This window comes from Triticum aestivum, chromosome 3A (assembly GCF_018294505.1).
Source record: "Triticum aestivum cultivar Chinese Spring chromosome 3A, IWGSC CS RefSeq v2.1, whole genome shotgun sequence".
NCBI classification, from domain to species: Eukaryota; Viridiplantae; Streptophyta; class Magnoliopsida; order Poales; family Poaceae; genus Triticum; species Triticum aestivum.
In genome coordinates this window covers 612,279,873-612,300,946 of record NC_057800.1, presented here as the reverse complement: position 1 = coordinate 612,300,946, position 21,074 = coordinate 612,279,873, and the positions used below count along the sequence as shown (strand labels likewise).

The 21,074-nt window shown below is 47.0% G+C and overlaps 3 protein-coding genes and 1 non-coding gene across 4 annotated transcripts; 2 read left to right on the top strand and 2 right to left on the bottom strand.

Annotated features, from left to right (window-relative positions):
* Positions 1-398: 398 nt before the first annotated feature.
* Positions 399-472, top strand: TRNAV-CAC (transfer RNA valine (anticodon CAC)). Its single transcript has one exon. It is a non-coding gene; the product is annotated as a tRNA-Val (tRNA).
* A 4,248-nt stretch (positions 473-4,720) lies between these two features.
* Positions 4,721-7,159, top strand: LOC123058791 (PRA1 family protein A2). The gene is made up of 6 exons (XM_044481470.1): positions 4,721-5,059; positions 5,665-5,702; positions 5,806-5,884; positions 6,445-6,539; positions 6,633-6,704; positions 6,783-7,159. Exons 1-6 carry the CDS (start codon positions 4,902-4,904, stop codon positions 6,866-6,868), a joined length of 528 nt encoding a protein of 175 aa, XP_044337405.1. The 5' UTR covers positions 4,721-4,901; the 3' UTR covers positions 6,869-7,159.
* Positions 7,135-9,144, bottom strand: LOC123058789 (NADPH-dependent aldo-keto reductase, chloroplastic). Its single transcript, XM_044481469.1, has 7 exons — positions 8,893-9,144; positions 8,755-8,805; positions 8,571-8,647; positions 8,315-8,402; positions 7,945-8,217; positions 7,630-7,860; positions 7,135-7,377 (listed from the first exon to the last, which is right to left on the bottom strand). Exons 1-7 carry the CDS (start codon positions 9,004-9,006, stop codon positions 7,294-7,296), a joined length of 918 nt encoding a protein of 305 aa, XP_044337404.1. The 5' UTR covers positions 9,007-9,144; the 3' UTR covers positions 7,135-7,293.
* A 1,520-nt stretch (positions 9,145-10,664) lies between these two features.
* Positions 10,665-14,529, bottom strand: LOC123062591 (aldo-keto reductase family 4 member C10). The gene is made up of 7 exons (XM_044486170.1): positions 14,229-14,529; positions 14,064-14,114; positions 13,578-13,654; positions 13,398-13,485; positions 12,530-12,805; positions 12,165-12,413; positions 10,665-11,099 (listed from the first exon to the last, which is right to left on the bottom strand). Exons 1-7 carry the CDS (start codon positions 14,337-14,339, stop codon positions 11,016-11,018), a joined length of 936 nt encoding a protein of 311 aa, XP_044342105.1. The 5' UTR covers positions 14,340-14,529; the 3' UTR covers positions 10,665-11,015.
* Between the last annotated feature and the right edge of the window lie 6,545 nt (positions 14,530-21,074).

The window sequence follows — 21,074 nt, the reverse complement described above, 5'->3', positions numbered from 1 at the left end:
AAAAAATGCTCTTAAGCTAGCGCAATGCCACGGAATCACAGATCTCAAAGCATGCAGCGCCCCTACTGACCGCCTCTTATTTTTTGGCGCGGAAGTGCCACTACTCTAGCTCTACCGACCTGATTGAGAAGATGCTTGGCCCTTGGCCCTTGCACATGGCTCCGATTCAATCTGGGCGCGCGCGACAAACAAACTCGCACGGCGCTCGACGCGCCCGTGATGTTTTTTAGTACGCTGCTGCTAACCACCAACCGCCTCGCCATCTAGAATCTTTAGATATTTTTCCTCAGAGATCATAATACGACGATGTCTCCTGCGCACATCAAAGGCGATGTAAAATATTTCCCTAATAAAACAGAAATGGTCAAGTAAAATATTCGCTCGTCACATCATAACATGTTTGGGTGGTGTAGTTGGTTATCACGCTAGTCTCACACACTAGTGGTCCCCAGTACGAACCTTGGCTCAGACAGGTACCTTTTTTTTTCTCTGCTTGTTTTAGATGCGAATATCCGGTTCTTTTCCCCCTCTTTTTTGAAGCGGATTCTTTTCCTTTTGCAAATTGCAGATGGTCGGATCGCACCAAAAAAATCGCAGGGTGCACAGCGTCGGCAATTCAAATAGTTCTTCATACAGCTCAAAAAATATATATAGTTCGTAAAAGTAAGTTAAAAAAAAGTTGTCTATGAGGTCTTTTCTCGGTTTTCTTAAACATCTTTCCCTAATTTTTTCACTTTCCATTAAACAAGCCTAGGGCCAGCAAGTCAGTGCAACGGGCGGCGTTGCCCGTCACCAATTACCACGTGAGCTGGGTGACCGGCGGTGGCGGCAACGCATGGCGGTGCAACGGCGAGCTGCGGAGCGGGGAGACGTGGCGGCGTGGCCATGTGGGAAGGTGTGGTGGTGAGCCCTGGCATGGCGGCGGTGCGGGAACACGGGATGCACGAGGGGTTTCACCTGTGAACTTTCAGCGATTCCCTGCTAGTCAAATTATACGGGAAGGGCTATCTTTCAGTTAACATGAGGTGAGTTGGAGAATTACACGAGAACCCGTAAAAAAAATCAGGTCTACAGAGTTGTTAGAGGGTTGTTTTTGCCTCAACTAACCGTGTTTTTTTACGGATGCAGTGACTATTGGAGTTGCTCTAAATGGTACAATTTTTGTAGAAGGCCAAATGCCGTAGACAGAAGAAAATTAGCCCTTGCAACCGTTTTCTTAAAATAATAATAAATTACGGACATGTCATTGAAGAAATCACAAATGTGTTTCCTTCTGCGTCCAGCGATGACCCAATGTGAGCAAAGCTCATTGTCGGCTTTTGATCTTCAACTTACCGGAGCACCCTTGTTGAAACTCAAGAGTTTATAGAATCAACAACCAGGAAGTCGTTGATATACAACAGAACACGCATGCGACCGGAAAGTGACAGAGAAGGTAGGCACAAATCTCACAAATTCCCCGAGGAAGGCCAAAAGATAATCCCAACTTCGAAGAGACAGAGAAGGCAGGCACAAGTCTCACAAATTCTCCAACAAAGTCATATCCGACCGAGCTTCATCGCACTAAAATGAAACTAGAGAACGAAAACACGTTGAAGCTTCATACCTCCACGGGACGTTGCCGCCATGCAGATCATGCACCCGATGACCGACACCGTCCTTCGACTCGCCAACACCACTCTGAGAAAGGACATCAACATGAAAAAGAAAAACCGAAGCGCCATTGTTGCCATCGTGTCGGCTGCTCCAACTTCACTAGCGAACGAAGAATTCAAAGACCCTACGAGGAAAGACAACCGGGTCACCCATTCCCACCCTTCCGCAGTCCCACTGCCGTAGCGGTCGGCCGAGGCCAGCGAAGCCGCGGTGGCGCCAACAGGTCGAGGGTAAAAGCTAGCCGTCTCCTGGTCGCCTCCTCTCTAGAAAACCTAGGAAAACGACTGCTAAATGGCACTATTGCAGTTCATCGAACTATCCTTTTCATGTAATCGCACTTGTTTGTTTACTCGTCGCCGTGTGGAAGTTCGTTTCTTCGCAGTACTCAAGCCAGTCGTGCGGTGCCGAGCACTGGAGGTGCACGTACGTACACCACCAGCAGCATATTCTCTGGACTCCATTTCTAACCTGCAACACGTAGAGCACATTGGCAGCGTGGCTTCCATAGCCCGGAGTGCACAGACGCGCCACCCTCCCCGTCGCCGTCGCCGCCGCCACGCGTCCCGCCGGTCCACAGAGAGCGTCACATGTCGAAGCCGAGAATTATGAGAGCGCAATGACGTCAAGAGGTCGAGTCCAAAACAGCGACCAATGATCAAGACGAGCAGGACAGTGGGACGTGTCAGGGCGATGATCAGGTCAGGCCGTGCGAACAAAGCCGGACGTGTCGGGGCGAGATGCGTGAGGAGCCGAGGCCCAATCAGGCAGGCAACGATCGAGATCACGGAGGCGCGACGTGTCTAAACGAGACATGCCAGCACGTGACGTCCATCCAAAACTGGCCAATTGTTCCTCCTGTTTCTCTGAAGAAGACGATGCAACAACCGCGCAATGATTGTCCAGAAGAACAGCAGAGTTTTTCCTTTCGATGCTCACCCCAACCCACCACAGAATCCATGAATGGTGCTTAATTTCGGCTGTGCTTTTTCTAAGAAGTGTGCGGCCGCAAGGTCCATGAAAGGGTGTGATGATCCATCAACTTCACGCATGTGCATACAAAAGTGGCAGGGGACGCGCCCAACTTCGACGTGGCTTGCGAGTAGCCGCGGCGAAGCGAACCGCGTCCTGGGGTTGTGGTGAAGGACTGACCGACCGAGACAGATCACAAGAACATTCGTCACTATCACCAGCATGCAACAAGATGCAAGATCGTTGTCGCCGGCGAAGGTAAAGCCCTGATTAAACGTGAATTTTGTGCCCGGGGTGGGAGTAGAATTTGGGTGCGCATTATATTCTTATTACGTGTACGCATGCTAGGCATTTTCTAGAGAAAGCTAAAACATGGCAGCTTAAAACTTGTGACCATGTGTCAATCAAAGCGTGGTCTGGTGCAAATGGATTGGATAGCGTTTGGTTGATCGACCATAGTAGTTTGAACACTTGGCGGATCCTGAATTGATATGAATTGAATGTGGCCTCAAACAATTTTACATTTTATGTCAATTATCGGCATCATTGAAAATTAAACCATATATGGCCTTGGACAATATCCACAATCATTGCCACCCACATATTCCAGTCCAACGTGTCACGGGGAGCTTCGGCAACGTGCAACTCAACATCACCCGTGGCGGTGTCAACCCGATCTAGATATATGAGACGTCACAACTTGGTGGATCTTTACGATGCAACCTCCCCACCACCACGCTCACTCGTGCACGCACCATAATGGTGTTTTATTTTAGTTTGTGTTTTCTAAGAGGTCCGTGGACCAATGCGATTATTCATCAACTTCACACGTGCATACAAAAGTGGCAAAGGATGTGCCCAACATTGACGTGGCTTTCGAGTAGCCGCGCCGGAGCGAATTGCATCCCGGAAGTCTGGTAGAGGACTGAGACATATCATAATAACATTATCACTATCACCAGCATGCAACAAAGATGAAAGATCACAAACACCTTTAAGCCCTATTTCTACCTAGGGGGTAGTAGAATTTGAGTGCGTAGTATGTTCTTATTACGTGTACGGATGTTAGAAATTGGCCAAAGAAAACTAAAACATGGTAACTTAAACATGTGACCACAAAGTGTGGTGTGGTGCAAATGGATTGGATAGTTCTTGGTCGGTCGACCATAATGATCAACACTTATCGGATCCATAATTGATATCGGAAGATGTGGCATCTGGCAATTTTAAATTTGAATCGAATATTAGCGCCACTGGAGATTTAAACCCTACATCGCCTTCGACAATATCCTGATTAATTCACACCCACATCTTCCATTCCAGCGTGTCACGGGGAGCTTCACCAATGTGCAACTCAACATCACTATGTAAGTGTGGAGACGACCACCGCTAGATATGTGAGGTGTCAAGGCTCAGTGGATCCGCCAGAAATAGAAAAAGATCGTTGAGAGCCCGTTACCTTATTTGAACTGTAGATCACCAATAAGAATACATGTAAAGCTCTGATATAACGTGCATTTCGTGCCTGGGGGAATATTCTTATTGCGTGTACGCATGCTAGAATTTTGCGAGAGAAAACTAAAACATGGCAACTTAAACTTGTCACGTGTCAACCAAAGCATGGCGCAAAATGGATTGAATGGTTCCTGGTTGATCCAGCATAATAATTCAAACACTTGGCGGATATAGAATTGATATCCAATCAGATGTGGCGCCATGCAATTTTAAATATAAATCGATTATCGGCATCATCGAAATTTTGAAACCAGATATATCATCAGACAATATCCTGAATAATTCTCACCCACATCTTCCTATCCAACGTGTCACTAGGAGCTTCACCGATGTAAACGTAGATGTGTCATCCTGATCTAGATGTGTGAGATGTCACGGCTGTGCCAGAAATAGAAACAAATATCATCGAGAGCCCATTACCTTATTTGAACCGTAGATCACCAATGCAAACACGCAATAGATTAGCTGGGTCACACCGCTCAAAAAAAAAGCTGGGTCACGAGTTCAGGATGAACTACAAGTGTGACCTTCCAATTCTCCAGTGTACAACTGCACGCGGCATGCGGGGTAGTGCCACACTTGGCCTGAGAGCCCGATCTGAGCCGTTGGTCCATGAATCGGACGGCCAAAACTGCGTGCGGTCAGATAGTACGTACGAGTCTTGTTCCAACCGGACCGAGGCTCGCCAAATTCGAACCAAGCGCCCGTCTTCTCCTCGATCGATAGCGTCTGGGCTTCGTAGTCGGCGGCGAGCGGCGGCGATGGACGGCAGACCCGCGACGGCGGATGACGTGGTGGAGGCGATGCGGGAGTTCGTCTGGTTTCCGCCGCCGCGCCCCGCCTCCGAGTTCTTCTCCCGCTTCAGCGCCCCGCGGTCTTGCTCCAAGTGGATCAGCCGCCTCGAGTGCAACCTCTACTAGTACGATCCATCGCTCGATTCTCTGCCCGTTCCTTCGCCTATATCATCGACCGAATGATCAGCGCGGTAGATTGGTTGGGTACCTGTTTCGATTTGGGCTCGCGGGGAGACAGAGGGTTGATACGTCTTCGCAGGTGGTTCATAGTTTTCTTCGAAATCGGCTGGAAGAATAAGAAGTAAAAACCATTAACACTGTGGACTTTTAAGTTGGACGAACAGGCCGAATCCGGGCGTGATTTTTGTGTGCTGTTGGAAACTGAGAATAATGTTGCATCAATTGTGCACATTATGGTGTCACTGCTGGAAATATTAGCTAGGGATTATGTCAAAGAATCGATGTTTGTTTCACCAAAAAAAGTATTTAAAAACAATTGAGCCAAAGTGTAGCTACTGAACAGATACTCGAGTCATGACTTATTAACGACTCGAGTACAGAATATCTGAGCGTTGATTTTGAATATTTGATACGCTAGAATGGGATGCCTTACTGCCATTTACTTTTAACTGTGTACTGCCAGTTTGCAAATATGTATATTTGTGCCATTGTGCCGTCCCATATACCCCCCTTATTAATGCTCCTTTCCATCTGTTTTGATGTTTTGCAGCTATGGGACCAACTACTTCATCTTGATCCTATTGATAGGTACGCAATGGGACCTCTGCGTGTACCGGTGTTTTTGGCTTCTATAAGTTACACGAAGTTTTTGGGTTTCATATTTCTGTTCTCTTGTGTATGCAATATGCAGGGATGAGCTTCCTTCAGAAACCAGTTGCTATACTTACAGCTTTTGCAACTGGCCTCAGCATTGCATTTTTCAGTGACAGGTGTGTTTAAACTTTCTCACTGCTAATGTTATGCCTACAATGAGAAAACATGTCCCTCCCAACTAAAATGAGCACGGGGTTCTGTCCATCTTTTCAATCTCCAAGTATCTCTTATATTCCAGATGAAGGATTGACACGAGTACCTGAGCAATTTATTTGTAATACGCTCAATAGATGCGTATCACCATAGCAAGCTTTATCTCTTCTATCTAGCCCCGCGGCTCCCAATTGTTGTCACTTCTATTGCTCTATTCAACATTATTCAGTTATTCCTCTTTACAGTGGGGAAACAGTGATACCTCAGACTTCTACCAGGATGATTGTTACCGATTAGGTACTTTTGATGATTGTTACTGATTAGGTACTTTTGATGTTCGATATTGCAGTTTTGCTGTTACTTCCACCAACAAGGTTATAAGCATTGTCAGAAAATTTTCACCGGATTTAGCGGCCCAGATGAGACCATACATAAATGATTACCTTATTGCCTGGTTTTATTATTATTCCTTTACTCGGTTTCTTGGAGAGCTTTGTTTAGATTGTTGCCAATGGCATTTCAGCTCTGTCCGTCATGGCCGACCAAGTATGAAAGGATCAACTCATATTTGTGGCCGACCTCTGTCTATGTGGGTCTTTGCCCTGTTCCTTTTTGAAGGTTGGTAGAACACATATGATGCCATTTTTACCTTAGTTTTTGCAAAATTTCAGTTACAACAGAACCAGAAATGAACTGTTAATATGTTTGCAGTTAGCTGCATTTTCTGGGCGAGCTCCTGCAATTTCCTGATAGTTCCGTGGGAACTATACGTTGGTCTACTCGGTAAGGCCATCTAATTAGAGTTTCAGAATGTTTGCGTAAAACACTATTGCCCTAACAAGTTGAGTTTCTACCCTGCAGTAACCTTGATTCATGCCAGCTTCAGAGAACGTAATCTGAAAGGCCGTCTCAACAGATTCAGGAAGGAATTTCGAGAAGCATGGTGAAATTTCAGCGAAGCCTTAAACGTCTCTTCCGGTTCGTACCATGGGAGCTACCTTGTGGGTTTCTTGGCTCCTGTATAGTTGAAAGTTGAATCTGTGGCATGTTATAGATGTACAGTTAGTACCATTGCAGAGTTATGCTTGGAAAGTACTAGTAAGGTGCACCAGGGCACCACCCCCTGTTATGTTTTTCCATCTCTTTTGGAGGTGAAGGGGGGATGCAACTATAAACACATATTTGCATTCTAGTACCGTGCCAAGCCACTGGAGGAAATTATTATTATTAGCCTTCGATGTATCCTCATCATTTCTTACTTGTGATTATCTTACAGTAGAGCAAAAACATAATTGTCAAATTTGTTCCTCGGCTGGTTGCTATTATCAGTTCCCAACACTCTAGTGGTGCATCCAAATTCTGATGTCTCCTTTCAAATCTCTCCGTCGAAGAGCTCTTCGTAGGTTTTGTAAATGCTCTGAGGGTGCACAAACGAATCCCCTCTGATTTGCTTAACCTGTTCCAACATGAGCATTGAACAAGACACACTTGTATCAGTAACAATTCTACAATTGTATATAACAAAACACAACCAGGCGTATACTACAACAACCTTTGCTTAGACTACTAGTATGAGTTAACCAGAACTAGTTTCATGTTATGACATTTCGTATATGCGCATTTGCCAATGCCAACATTGTAGCAAGCAATCTTAACATTTTCTGCACCTCGGAGGCCCAGACAAATAAATGCGATGTTTGAAACTTGCCTGTTTTATTTCAGAAAGCTTGGCGCACAGTTCTTCAGGAATAGACCAGTCAAACAGAGCAATGTTCTCCTTCAACCTCGACTCATTAGCACTCTTGGGAAGCACACTCTGACCCTGCTGAAGACCCCAGCGCAGAGCGATCTGCGCCGGAGTTTTCCCCAGGCTCTCGGCTACTGATGTCACCACCGGGTTACTCGCGACATCTTTCATCCTGCCCAAGGGCGCATACGCCTGCAGACCAGAAGCATATGAGCACAACACTCAATTGTTACTTGCCAAGTGTGCTCAGAAACACACATGCAGATGCAGACTTACTGATAGATGAACCCCATTGGAGTGGCAAAACGCCCTCAGCTTCGCCTGTTGCCAGCCAAGGTGGCACTCGACCTGATCAACGGCCGGAGGGACACGGGCAATGGCAAGCAGATCACCTAGCTTCTTGGAGGAAAAATTGCTCACGCCGATGGCACGAGCCTTGCCTGAATCGTACAGCTGCTCCATCGCTTGCCAGGTCTTGGGTATGTCAGGGTGGACAAAGTTCTCGGGGCTTATTTCGGTGCCTTTCTTGACCTGGAATGGCCAATGTATCTACATAGATGTCCAGAACAGTCAGCCGTTAACAGCAGAAAGATGGCAATCTTTCAGTTATGGACTTCCGAATCCATGTAAAGGTGATCCAACTTACTAGGTATAGATCCACATAATCCAGCTGCAGATCTTTCAGTGTGCTGTCGATTGCGAGCGGAACGTCTTCGGGTGCGAGATCGCTGCACCTACAGAAGTAGCACACAGTTTTCTTCAAAATGCAGAAGAAGTGCAGAGTTCTTGGCTTCTTTAAATGCAGAAGAAGTGCAGGGTTTTGATTCTCTGGTTGCTACGATAGGAAGTGAAATGACTAGTTCGAAACAAATGCTAGCCTTGTGGAAGAAAATGGTAGGTACCATATCTTGGAAGTGATGAAGAGGTCCTCTCGCCTGACCACGCCATCGTCGAAGAGCCTCTTCAGAGCAACGCCAATCTAGTACAGGAACACGACGAGTCACTCCTCGTAATCTGCTTGTAGATCAAAGCCGTGTGCAAGCATGTGATTTACTGTTCATCTACAGGGTTAACTGACGGACTAACCTCCTTCTCATTATGGTACAGCGGCGCGCAGTCGATGTGCCGGTACCCTGCCTGCCATCGCCGCAGCAAGCAGACTTAGAACAGCACGCACAGGTCTGAACTGGGGTTAAAAAGGGGATGGGGAGAGAGGGCTGGTACCTTGACGGCGGCGCTGAGCACGTCGGCGATGACCCCCGGGGCGGCCTTGTAGGTGCCGAGGCCCACGGAGGGGACGCGGGCGCCGGTGTTGAGCGTGAAATGAGCGGCGGCCATCCTCTTCTCCGGCCACCCCGCGGTCTCCGCCCGCGCGAGCGAGGCGAGGATGGGGATGGGGATGCGATCACGAGCTGAGGGGCACACCTGGAGTCCTCCAAAGCCGTTTCGTTTCGCCAAGCAACAAAAAGAACGCGAGGTTGAAGAGGAAGCGAACGTGATGGAAGCAATATCGCCCAAACGAGCCGGGATTTGTTTTGTTTTTTTTTGAAATTCACTTCTCACTTTATTAAACTAATGAAAGGATCTCGTCTGAAACAATACTTAGAATACAATCAGGGGGAACAAGGTCCCAAAACATCGAAACCATATTACTTATTCCTAGTTTAGCCAGCCCATGGGCAGCTCTATTCGCTGTTCTCCTCACCCAGGTGATCTTGCACTCAGCAAGCGAACTGCACATTGATTTCACTTCCTCTACAATTTGATCCATAGCTGATAAATTCCGCTTCTTTTCGTTTAGCATCCCAGCAACAGTCTGGCAGTCCGTTTCAAGGTGCAACTTCTGCACTCCCTTCTGAACAGCTTCCTGAACTGCTCGTCTGCATGCAAGCAGTTCAGCCACCTCCGCGCTGCATGTATCCGGGAAAAACACCGACGCTGCACCTCTGAAAACTCCATGTTCATCTCTAAAGATCACACCCCCTCCACCTCCCACCCCTGACCGCACCATAGCTCCATCTACATTGGCCTTCAGCCAACCATGCTCCGGGGGTTTCCAAGTATCCTTCAGCTGGCTACTTGCAACTGAACCATGGCCACCCACTACTCTTTGCCACTCCTCTAGTCGCATGACCACCGCTTTTGCAATCTGCTCCGGCTCCTCAATCTTCTTTCCTTCGCGTGTTTCATTCCGTGCTAACCATAGTGCGTAGATGCCCTGGATCATCATGGACTTTTCCTCGTCCGACGCCTCTGACAGCCACTGTAACATCCACTTCGCGAGCGAACTCTGGGTGCTCATAGATACAGGTGGGATCGCCACCCTTACACCCAATGCCGAGCCCAGCTCCTTCCAAAACATTGCCGAATGATAACAGGCCCAAAACCGATGATATAGCTTCTTCTCTCCCACATGCAGGGCAAAAAACGCCCGCCTTGATATGTCGCCGTAGAAGTTCCGAGCCCACCACCAGGCCATTCTTGATCAATCTCCAAACGTGGATCAGCGCTTTCCCAGGAGCTTTGGATCCCCACAGAGAGAGCCAACCTTGGTGGGTCGTGGTGGATGACGAAGAGCCTGGCTGTCCAGCTCTTGCCCTTTTCTTCTCCATACATAGATGATATGCAGACTTCACAGTAAATTCACCATTTTTTATAAAGTTCCAAGCAGGAAATCTACAGAGCCCTGTCCACCCACACAAATTTGCAGAATATCCTGGATATCATCCGGGGAAAACATGGTCACCAATTTAGCTTTATCCCATGCATCACCCTCCTCATTTAGTAAATCGCTAACACGTCTAGATCGTCCCACCCATCCGGTGCCGAGCCCAAGGAGATGCGGCCATGGGACCCGTGTGTCACCTGTGGGTGCCAAGTCGACGGCTCCTCTCGGCCTCTCCCCGACGCTGTCTATCCATGGAAAATCTAGCGAGCTTTGAGTGGAAACTTATCGCTACTTGCTACCAGAAGAGAAAAATCGAGCAATCAACTTGTAAACAAACGGCCCCAGTTTTATTACCATGTGAATCAACTTCGCTGGAGGAACGATCCATACAGAACAAACAATCCCAGTGACATGAAAAGCTATGATAAATTCATGCCTCCACCGGCAACACAAGATAGTTTCAGAAACTTAAGATACATGTCATCTCACTTCCTATGGTCCTATCACCTACGGGAGTAAACCGTGCGTCTATTCAATAGTTTCCAGGGTGACTGAACCCGTACATTTCTTAAGCGCATATGGTGATACATAACAAGTGACTGACACTGCTATCAACAAAGGAAAAACAAGTGACTGACAGTAATGAGACGCCCAACCCCCAACCACGACGGGGGCTGTCCTAGATTTCGCCATCCCAGAGCTCATCGTGGGTCTTGTAAACGCTGTCTTTGTTGACGATGAAGTTGCCCATAAGCAGCCTAGCCTGAAGAGCACAAGAAAAGGATGGCAAGTCAGAAATGACTAGGGCACTGCTGCACTCACGCTGGCGTGCTATGAATGAAACGCCTTGGCTGAAAATGCATATTGTAGTTCGCGGATGGTTAACGATGCCATCACTAGTCAGGATCAGGATTCAGAAGGCCATCATTGACGTGTACCCGTCTTTATGGATCTATAGGATTAGGAACCTGACGCTGTTTGTTTCAAACAACAGCTGAAGTGATAAACAACGTTGGTCTGATCAAGTCATGCAGCACCTAATAGCCACTACACGGTGAATTCAGTGTTAGTTTTGTTCTATAATATGTGAATGACAGCTGAAGTGACAAACAACGTTGGCCTGATTAAGCAATGCCGTAGCCACTAGACAGTTAATTCAGTGGTGGTTTTGTTCTATCTGTGTTTTCCTAGAGTAAAAGGTATTAAGTGTAGGTCCCTTAAAAGATCAGTACTCCTTTCATAAGGAAAGAAACAAAGGAAAATAGGGCTCCATTAACAGCGAATGGAATAGTAGCCCATTCAGTCCAAAACGAATAAGCAGTTTCTTATGTCATGTAAGTGACATTGGACCATTAATAATTAGAAACAACAAGCAATAGAATTTTCAAAAAATAAAAAAGAGTGGAACATAACCATTGGTTATATCTTGTGGCGAGTAGACCTAAACCTGTGCATCATCTCACTAGAATCCGTCACGCTGTGCTTCTGAACTAGTATATTATTGCTGCTTGTTATTGCGCGTGTGCTTCTAATTTTCTTTTAACAGGCATGATCCAAGGATAAAATAACATTTCTGTATGAGTATCTTGGCACTGAAGCTACCCAATACAAATTCAGAAATGCTACTTAATTATAAGTTCTATAAGAAATTTCCAATGGGGCATTAGAAAGCCAGTGTATACTGTATATGTTTCAAATTCGGTATCAAATAGCAGTGTAATCTTCTCCAAATCATATCAAGCAGCTCGTATATGATAATAGGCGACGGCTGAGGCACAAAACAGCTAAAAGTAGATGAAAAATGTCTATATGAAGTTGCATAACTCACCTGCTTAATCTCAGAGAACTTTGCAAGCAAGTCTTCTGGAATAGACCAGTCATAAACAGCAAGGTTCTGCTTTATCCGTTCTTCACTCACACTCTTTGGCAGTACACTGTGGCCCATCTGAATGTTCCAGCGCAACGCCACTTGTGCAGGAGTTTTGCCAAGCTTCTCTGCAATTGAGAGGACGACGGGTTCTTTGAGGACATTGCCATTCATCCATGTTGAACCAGGCGAACCTAGCGGTGAGTACGCCTGCAACATGCAGATGCTGAATCATAAGCACAAGCACAACTTCTGAAAGATAATGCTACAAACACCACTAGCAGTCACTTGACTGACGGAAATATAGAGTTAGATGGTAGACTTACAGAGAGGTGAACACCGGCCGACTGACAAAAGCTATGGAGTTTAGATTGCTGCCAACCAGGATGGCACTCCACCTGGTCAACAGCCGGAGGTATGCGAGCTACAGCAAGCAAGTCACCCAATTTCTTCGATGCGAAGTTACTCACACCAATTGCACGAGCTTTGCCGGCATCATGTAACTTCTCCATTGCTCCCCATGTAGCTGGGATGTCAGGTGGTAAGAAGTTTTCAGGGTTGCCAATGCTTGTTCCCTTCTTGACTCTAAATGGCCAATGGATCTACAAAAATATACATGCCATTAGTTTTTCATTTGACATTATTCTACAACAACATACGAAACCCTTTCAACAAACAATCATCTATATCAAAAGTTAGACAGAAGTATTACAAATAAACCCCAAATTATCCATAGACTTAGTAAGCAGAAGTCCACAATACAATGTCTGTCAATACCAGAATGGATGGATTTGATAAGGTTAACTGAACACTACTGATCGGAGTTGTTGAACAGGACAGAAATAACTGCCAGCATATCCAATGGGTGGTGATAGGAGGAAATCACATTTTCAATGATCCAGTCACTCTTCACATCACAATATTGGAATATAATTATCCAGCAGACTAGCACTGTAGCAGATGTAACATAGACAAACTTTGGACGCTGATGCATGATTTCACAATAATGTAAGTTGACCGTCGATTGAGGAACATTATCTTTTACTAAAAGAAATGAATGGAATATATGAAATAGCTACTTGTTATAAATTGATGCCAATGGTGGTCATGAGACACTGAAGACAGAGAAACCATAACTGAGCAAATAACGTGCTGAACTATGACTCATTAACAAGGAAGATCCATACAACTTACAAGGTAAAGATCCAAGTAGTCAAGCTGCAAGTCATTGAGGGAATCCCCAAGTGCCTCAGGCACATCTTCTGGGGCATGATGACCACACCTGAAAAAGCATACCCATTAAAGCAGCAATTAGTTGGACATGAAGCACTGAAGAGATATAACCACAGGGGTATCACCAGAAATTTGTCTTACCATAGCTTAGAGGTGATAAACAGATCTTCACGCTTGACTACACCCTCTTCAAATAGCTTCTTCAGAGCCAAACCCACCTGGACAATCGAAAGAGGGATACTATGCATTTGTTATTTGTAACACAACTTCAATGGAGAAAACTTGGGACATAAAGAATCTACTGGCATCTCGAATTGGTACACATACTCTAAAGTTATCCAAATTAGTTTTGTCTGGAAAAGTAGGTAGATCATGGACTCTTTCTAAAGCAGTTCACTACTATTCTAGTGAAAGACGGCAAGTAAAATAGACGGACAGAAAGCAAGCTGTCGTATGGCCATGAGTATGAATGGAGATTGGACAACTGAATACTCGGAATATTATGTTCTTTCTTCTTTTATCAGTGATGGTGCGTTGCAGGAAACAAGTAGGAAGTTCGAGCACGGATATCAGACGATAATGCAGGAGAGAATGGATCCAAAAGGTATGGAGAAACCGGATTAGTACCTCCTTCTCGTTGTTGTAGGCCCTGGCGCAGTCGATGTGCCGGTACCCCGCCTGCACGCACGATTTCAGTCACAAAATCAAATCAGGCAGAGGGAAAGCGCATAAGAGGAAACAGGAAAGGGGGCATTGTGGATTTGTAGGGAGAGAAAGAGAAGGAGATGGGACCTTGACGGCGGCGTAGACGGCCTCGCCGACGACGCCGGGGTCGGACTGCCAGGTGCCGAGCCCCACCGAGGGGATCTTGGCGCCGGTGTTGAGCACGAAGTGCGTCGCCATCTCCGCTCCCACTCACTCGCACGCACACGGAGGCAGTCGCTGCAGTCTCTCGCAGAGGACGCTGGAAGGAAGGGGACGGGGACGGGGACGGCGAGCAATGGGTGGTGCGCGGCGAGTTTATACTCACTCACTTTGTAGGCAGCGGAGCGGGTGCGGGCTGTCTCGGCACGGCCACAGCTGTGTGGTTCGTCACGGGGCTCCGTGGTTATGAGACTAGGCTAGTGCAGCGTGCGCCAAGTGGCGGGACGAGCCAGCTGCTGCGTCGGTCGGTGCCATTGCCATCGCTCTTTCACAGCCGCAGCGGCACGGCGTATTTTGCTTCACAGACCTCCACGCAGTCGCACGTTCACAATGCTTTTGTTTGTTCTCCGCCGTCCCACGCACACTGTTTGTTTGTCTGTTCATCATAGTAGTACTGTATAAAATTACGTGGTGCAGTCGCGTGCTTCTTCTTTTATTGACCTGGGTGCAGTCGTGCTTTGTGTATATGCATTAGCATTACGCCGGCCCCGATGAAACGCATGGTTTACCTACTGTGTCTCCGTCGTCACATGTGCCGCTTTGTTTTGCCGGATTCGATCGGTTGGCAGTAGTAGTATCTTTCTTTCTCCAGGCCGGCCGATGAAGGGAAGTGGAGAAACCATTTTGTCCACATCGTCCAGCAAAGTGCACTCTCCCTGAATCCCCGCCTCCGTGCTCCTTTTGGGCATGGAGCGCAAGCTACCGAACGCATGGCGCAGAATCGACCAACGATGAGCGCTGACTAGTGGGAGTGGCCGATCAAATCCAATAGTGGCTGAAGATGACATGAACAGCGACGCGATCCATGGCATATACGCCACGGGTTCAGACTCGCCGACCGACGCGAGGCTGGCACAAGGCCACGTCGACCTGACATGCAACGCACGCTGCAGTGTATCATCACTGCACTTCGCTAGCTGCTCCTACCACTACCAGGCAGGCTTGCGTTGTGCATTTGTAGGCATCTGAAATTCTGAATCGTAAGCAGTGACGTGTTGATTCAAGGGGTAATTAGGGCATGACCAATGGAGGCGAAAAAAAGACAAGTGCTCCATCAAACACATAGGCATGGGAGGATTGAGGCTATTGCTCACATGCGTTCAGTCCAATGGTGGCTATGGTGGTGCTGCCTCACACCCGTCATCCTTTGGTCCCCATGTGTTCATCTTTTTCATTCTTCCTCCCCTTCTTTTCCACTCCCTCCTTACTCTTTCCTTCTTTATCTGCTCTTCTTTATCTGCTGAAGAACCCGAAGAACCCGTCTCCTCTGCAAGCTTCACCTGGCGCATGCAAGCAGCGGTCCTGCTGCCACAGTGGCATCCGAGCCTAGTTGGCTTATGAAGCATCACCTTTGGGGCTACCCATTGGCCATGCCCTTAAAGGGCGCTCGCAAATGCCATTCCCACGTGCTGACGTTCGTACGTACGTCGCCATGTCTCCGCCGGGGGCCATCTCCGTGCGTGCCACTGCCACTTGCTTGGTCGCCTCGTCGGAGCTGACTGAGAGTGATCGGGGAGGAGCAGGGCGATGAGCGCAAACCCCCCTTTGTCATTATACACACGAAACCGGTGGCTTCGGGTTAGGATTCTTTGCAGTCCTGTACGGCGCAGTACAGTAACTGTCGTGTGGACCTGGACCTGCATGTCATCCGCACTATAGAACTGTACCGTACTGCAGAGGATCTCAACCCGATGGCTTGGAGCGAGAGCACCGTCTGCAGCATTTCAGCGTTGGAAACCGGCTACTTGCATGGACCCATAGGTGGGCAAAGCCAGGATGTAACCATAAGGGGGCGAAGGCGGCAACTACACAAACCATGCATATTAAGTCTCACATTAATTGTATGGCTACATATCTATGGTAATAGTCGCACATGTTATAATTTGTGTATGGGAAAACAACACATGTTTTACAGCCATCTGCTTAAATTTAGTTCTACGGTTACCTACACGATCATACAATTAACAAGTTGAATCCGGATATTTCAGTGAAAATGGTTCGAGGTTGAAGCAAATGACTTGGAAAAAACAATATGCTTTATTCTTTCTCTTGGATTTTTATCTAGAGAAGTGTAGGAAAACTGAAACCAAAAATAAATAAATTAGAACCATCTCTACTCTTATAAAAAAACCGAGTTGGTGATGATGGTGTTCCTGCCATCCTGCAATATGGACCGCCCGATCTATATCTGACGGATAGAAAGCAAACTATGACAATTTTGCAAAAAGATACCCGCACCCCTCTCCACATTTGCAGATAAGGACTTCCCTCATTCATCTTCGTCTCCCACGAGATAAACAGCTCGTATAAATGCATCTTGATGTTCCATGCAATGTATGGGCCTCTTGCTAGTCTAGTAAACACATGAGTATGTAGCTACTGAGTACTAACTAATGCATTAGACATTACCAAACCACAGCAGATCTTGAGAAATCATTAGTGGTGAGTTCCCTGGAAGATGCACGGGCTTGCTGCAAGCCAACAATGGGCAATCAGCCGCGGCCGTCGGGACGTCGCCATTTGCCCGTTCGAACGCAGAGAAGGAGACACAACCCTACCGGATCGTGCAACAATTTGATAATGTAATTTTATGCCTCTTGGGCTTGGGCCATGAGAAGTAAGGCTTCAAATCCAATAGCGGCAACATAATTCCTCTATCGTAGTTTGTTGGGGGTGGCCCATAGTGGTAAAAGGTTTATGATCACGTAAATAACAGTTAGTATGAACTATACCTGGCCATGGGCAGCCAGGCCCGGACGACCCGATCCGACGGTGCTCATGAGCCGGGCCTAGGCCTAGATTTTGAGCTCGAAGGCCGGGCCAGGCCACCATATTTGCGATTTAACAAAGAGGCCCGGTGGGCTTTTACACTGATGGGTAGGGCTTGAGCCTAATTTCTAGGCCCGACGCCTGGGCCGGGCCGGGTCCGGGCCTAGGTTTTTTGCGTTAGGCTTGGTTAGGCTCGGTCCCAAGCCCGACCCGGACCGAGGGATGGCCAAGTATAGTACAAACACATGACGGAATGTTTGATGTTTTTTTTGCGTGGCTAAAAAGAAGGGTATTACTCAAGAGCATAATAGTTCATCCCTACAAAGACTAGGAATGTTAACCGGCCCATAGCGGATCCATATATGCAACCATACGGTCTTCCATTCGACCAAAGTTCGCTAACACATGAATTACATTATTTTGCTCTCTACGGATATGAGCACCACACACTCTCTTTCACCCGAAAGTCTTTTCACCTCATGAGTCATCATGGCGTATAAGGACCAGCGAGGTGATCCTCTCCACTGCCACCTTGCTATCGCACTACAGGATGATCGGGAGCTCGGTCCATTGGTGCGCCAACGCCAACCCCTCCATATACAGCCCGCCAGTTCAGCATGTAAGGCATTAGGGCAAGACCACATACAACATGCCGAAAACATGATAGCACCATCATGGCCACATAAAATTATCGCGGTTCCTGCAATTCCATCCGTGGACATGGATCGATCCACATTTAGCTTTGCCCAATTCTCAGGTGGGGGTGCCATTTTGATTGTGGGGGCTTGGCGGCCTTCACATGCGTTAATGGTTGGGTTGCACCTCATCCTTCACCATCATCTTACCCTTCACAAGGTCAGCTTTTTTTGGGGGGGGGGGGCTGTTGGATAACAAGCTAAGACGGGATGTAGCTTTGCAAGAAAGGTTTGGACACCTCAACAGGCTGTGCCATCTTATGATGAGTGATTTCATTTCCCACATACCAGCACCTCCATATGGCAGCCAGGGACTGTGGCAGCAGGGCTTGCGCTGCTACACATAATTTGGGGCGGAGAGCTCGGATGGGGGTGGCGGCCCTCTGGCGAAGCCACCCCTCTTTTATGGCGAGGAGGGGTTGGCGGGTTGCAGGTTGCCGGATCGGACGCCCGGCGGCTAACCTACGGGTTGGGGTCGGAGCTTTGTTGCCCCGGTGGTCGCCGCCGCCGAATTTAGCAGCTGCATATCGTCCTGACATGGTGCGTTCCACCCCGGCCGGATCTTAACCGGTCACAGGGTTGTGGGCGGATCGGGTGGTGGGGGCCAGATCGGGATAACTCTAGGGACGACCATGATCAGCCATGACGACAACGACGCCCGAGGGCGCTGGCTTTCTTCTTGGAGACGTTTGTTGGTCGGTTTGCCCTATCTCTTCCTACCTCACTGCTACTCCGGTTGAAAGAGGATAGTGCCCCATGCGTGGTTTTGGTAATTGATGACAATCTTTAAGGATTAATGGTTGCCTTGAGCTATATTTGAAAGGTTTGCCCATAGGCATTTCTTGAAGTCCATTTGTTGGCTTCAAAGAGATTATGTGATGATCAAGATGTTATTCAAGGAATTATCCAAAGGTTGGTCATAGAGAATACATGACACAAGGTTGATCAAGACTAAGTTAAAGAGTTAATCAGATTGATCAACACACAAAGCATACAAGATGTACCAAGAGGGATCAAGTGTGTTGGGGAACGTAGCATGCAATTTCAAAAAAATTCCTACGATAACGTAAGATCTATCTAGGAGATGCATAGAAACGAGAGGGGAAGAGTGTGTCCACGTACCCTCGTAGACCGAAAGCGAAAGCGTTAGGTTAACACGGTTGATGTAGTCGAACATCTTCAGGATCCAACTGATCTAGTACCAAACGTACGACACCTCCGAGTTCAGCACACGTTCAGCTCGATGACGTCCCTCGAACTCTTGATCCAGCAGAGGGTCGAGGGAGAGTTTCATCGGCTCGACGGCGTGGTGACGGTGATGGTGATGTGATCCGCGCAGGGCTTCGCCTAAGCACTACTATGCTATGACCGGAGGAGTAAACTATGGAGGGGGGCATCGCACACGGCTAAGAGATCAACTGTTGTGCTTTGGGGTGCCCCCTTGCCCCTGTATATAAAGGAGGGGAGGAGGAGGCCGGCCACAAAGGGGGATCACCATGGGGGGGAGCCCTACTAGGACTCCACTCCTAGTAGGATTCGCCCCCCCCCCTTCCCTTTCTCATCGGAGGGGGAAAAGGAAGGAGAGGGAGAGGGAGAGGGAAAGTGGGCCGCGCCCCCTCCTCTTTATCCTATTCGGACTCCCTTGGAGGGGGGCGCACGCCACCCCTTGCGGGCTCCCCTCTCTCTCCCCTAAGGCCCATGTAGGCCCAATACTTCCCCGGGGGGTTCCGGTAACCCCTCGGTACTCCGAAATATACCCAAACCATTCCGGTGTCTGAATATCATCGTCCAATATATTAATCTTTACCTCTCGACCATTTCGAGACTCCTCATCATGCCCGTGATCTTATCCGGGACTCCGAACAAACTTCGGTCACCAAAACACATAACTCATAATACAAATCGTCATTGAACGTTAAGCGTGCGGATCCTACGGGTTCGAGAACTATGTAGACATGACCGAGACACATCTCCGGTCAATAACCAATAGCGGAACCTGGATACTCATATTGGTTCCTACATATTCTATGAAGATCTTTATCGGTCAAACCACAATAACAACATACGTTATTCCCTTTGTCATCGGTATGTAACTTGCCCGAGATTCGATCGTCGGTATCATCATACCTAGTTCAATCTCGTTACGGGCAAGTCTCTTTACTCGTTCCATACTGCATCATCCCGTGACTAACTCATTCGTCACATTGCTTGCAAGGCTTATAGTGATGTGCATTACCGAGAGGGCCCAGAGATACATTTCTGATACTCAGAGTGACAAATCCTAATCTTGATCTATGCCAACCCAACAAACACCTTCGGAGACACATGTAGAGCATCTTTATAATCACCTAGTTACATTGTGATGTTTGATAGCACACAAGGTGTTCCTCCGGTATTCGGGAGTTGCATAATCTCATAGTCAGAGGAATATGTGTAAGTCATGAAGAAAGCAATAGCAATAAACTTAACGATCATTATGCTAAGCTAACTGATGGGTCTTGTCCATCACATCATTCTCTAATGATGTGATCCCGTTTAATCAAATGACAACATATGTCTATGGTTAGGAAACATAACCATCTTTGATTAACGAGCTAGTCAAGTAGAGACATACTAGGGACACTCTATTTGTCTATGTATTCACACATGTACTAAGTTTCCAGTTAATATAATTCTAACATGAATAATAAACATTTATCATGATATAAGTAAATATAAATAACAACTTTATTATTGCCTGTAGGCATATTTTCTTCAAAGTGATTCCATGGTACGGTAAGCATTGTCCATTACGCTTTGTGTACTAACCCATGGTCTACGTGAGAATTCTATGTGGGCTTGGAAATGTTTTTATGGGCTTGCATTAAAGGAAAGATCTCATATAACCCATGAAGGATGATATCAAGTGGTGATCGTCATCAAGGTGCAAGTTATAAAATATTTTTCATAGCTCATCACACATTTGCTAAATTTGTAACTCAAGTATTCTTTTGTGCAATCCAATTGTAGAGATATAATTTTTTTGTTACAATATTTTCTATTTCCTTCTAAAAATCTTCTGAAACATTCAAAAAATCAAAATTTATGTCTCAATCAGTAAATACAAATATTTACTTGAGTCATCCGTGAAGATAGATAAATCCACTACTTGCAACAACACTTACTGGACTACATACATCAATATGCATATTTCTAATTATTTTATTGCTCGTTCTTTATTGCATGTGAACGATATTTTAGTTCACTTCAC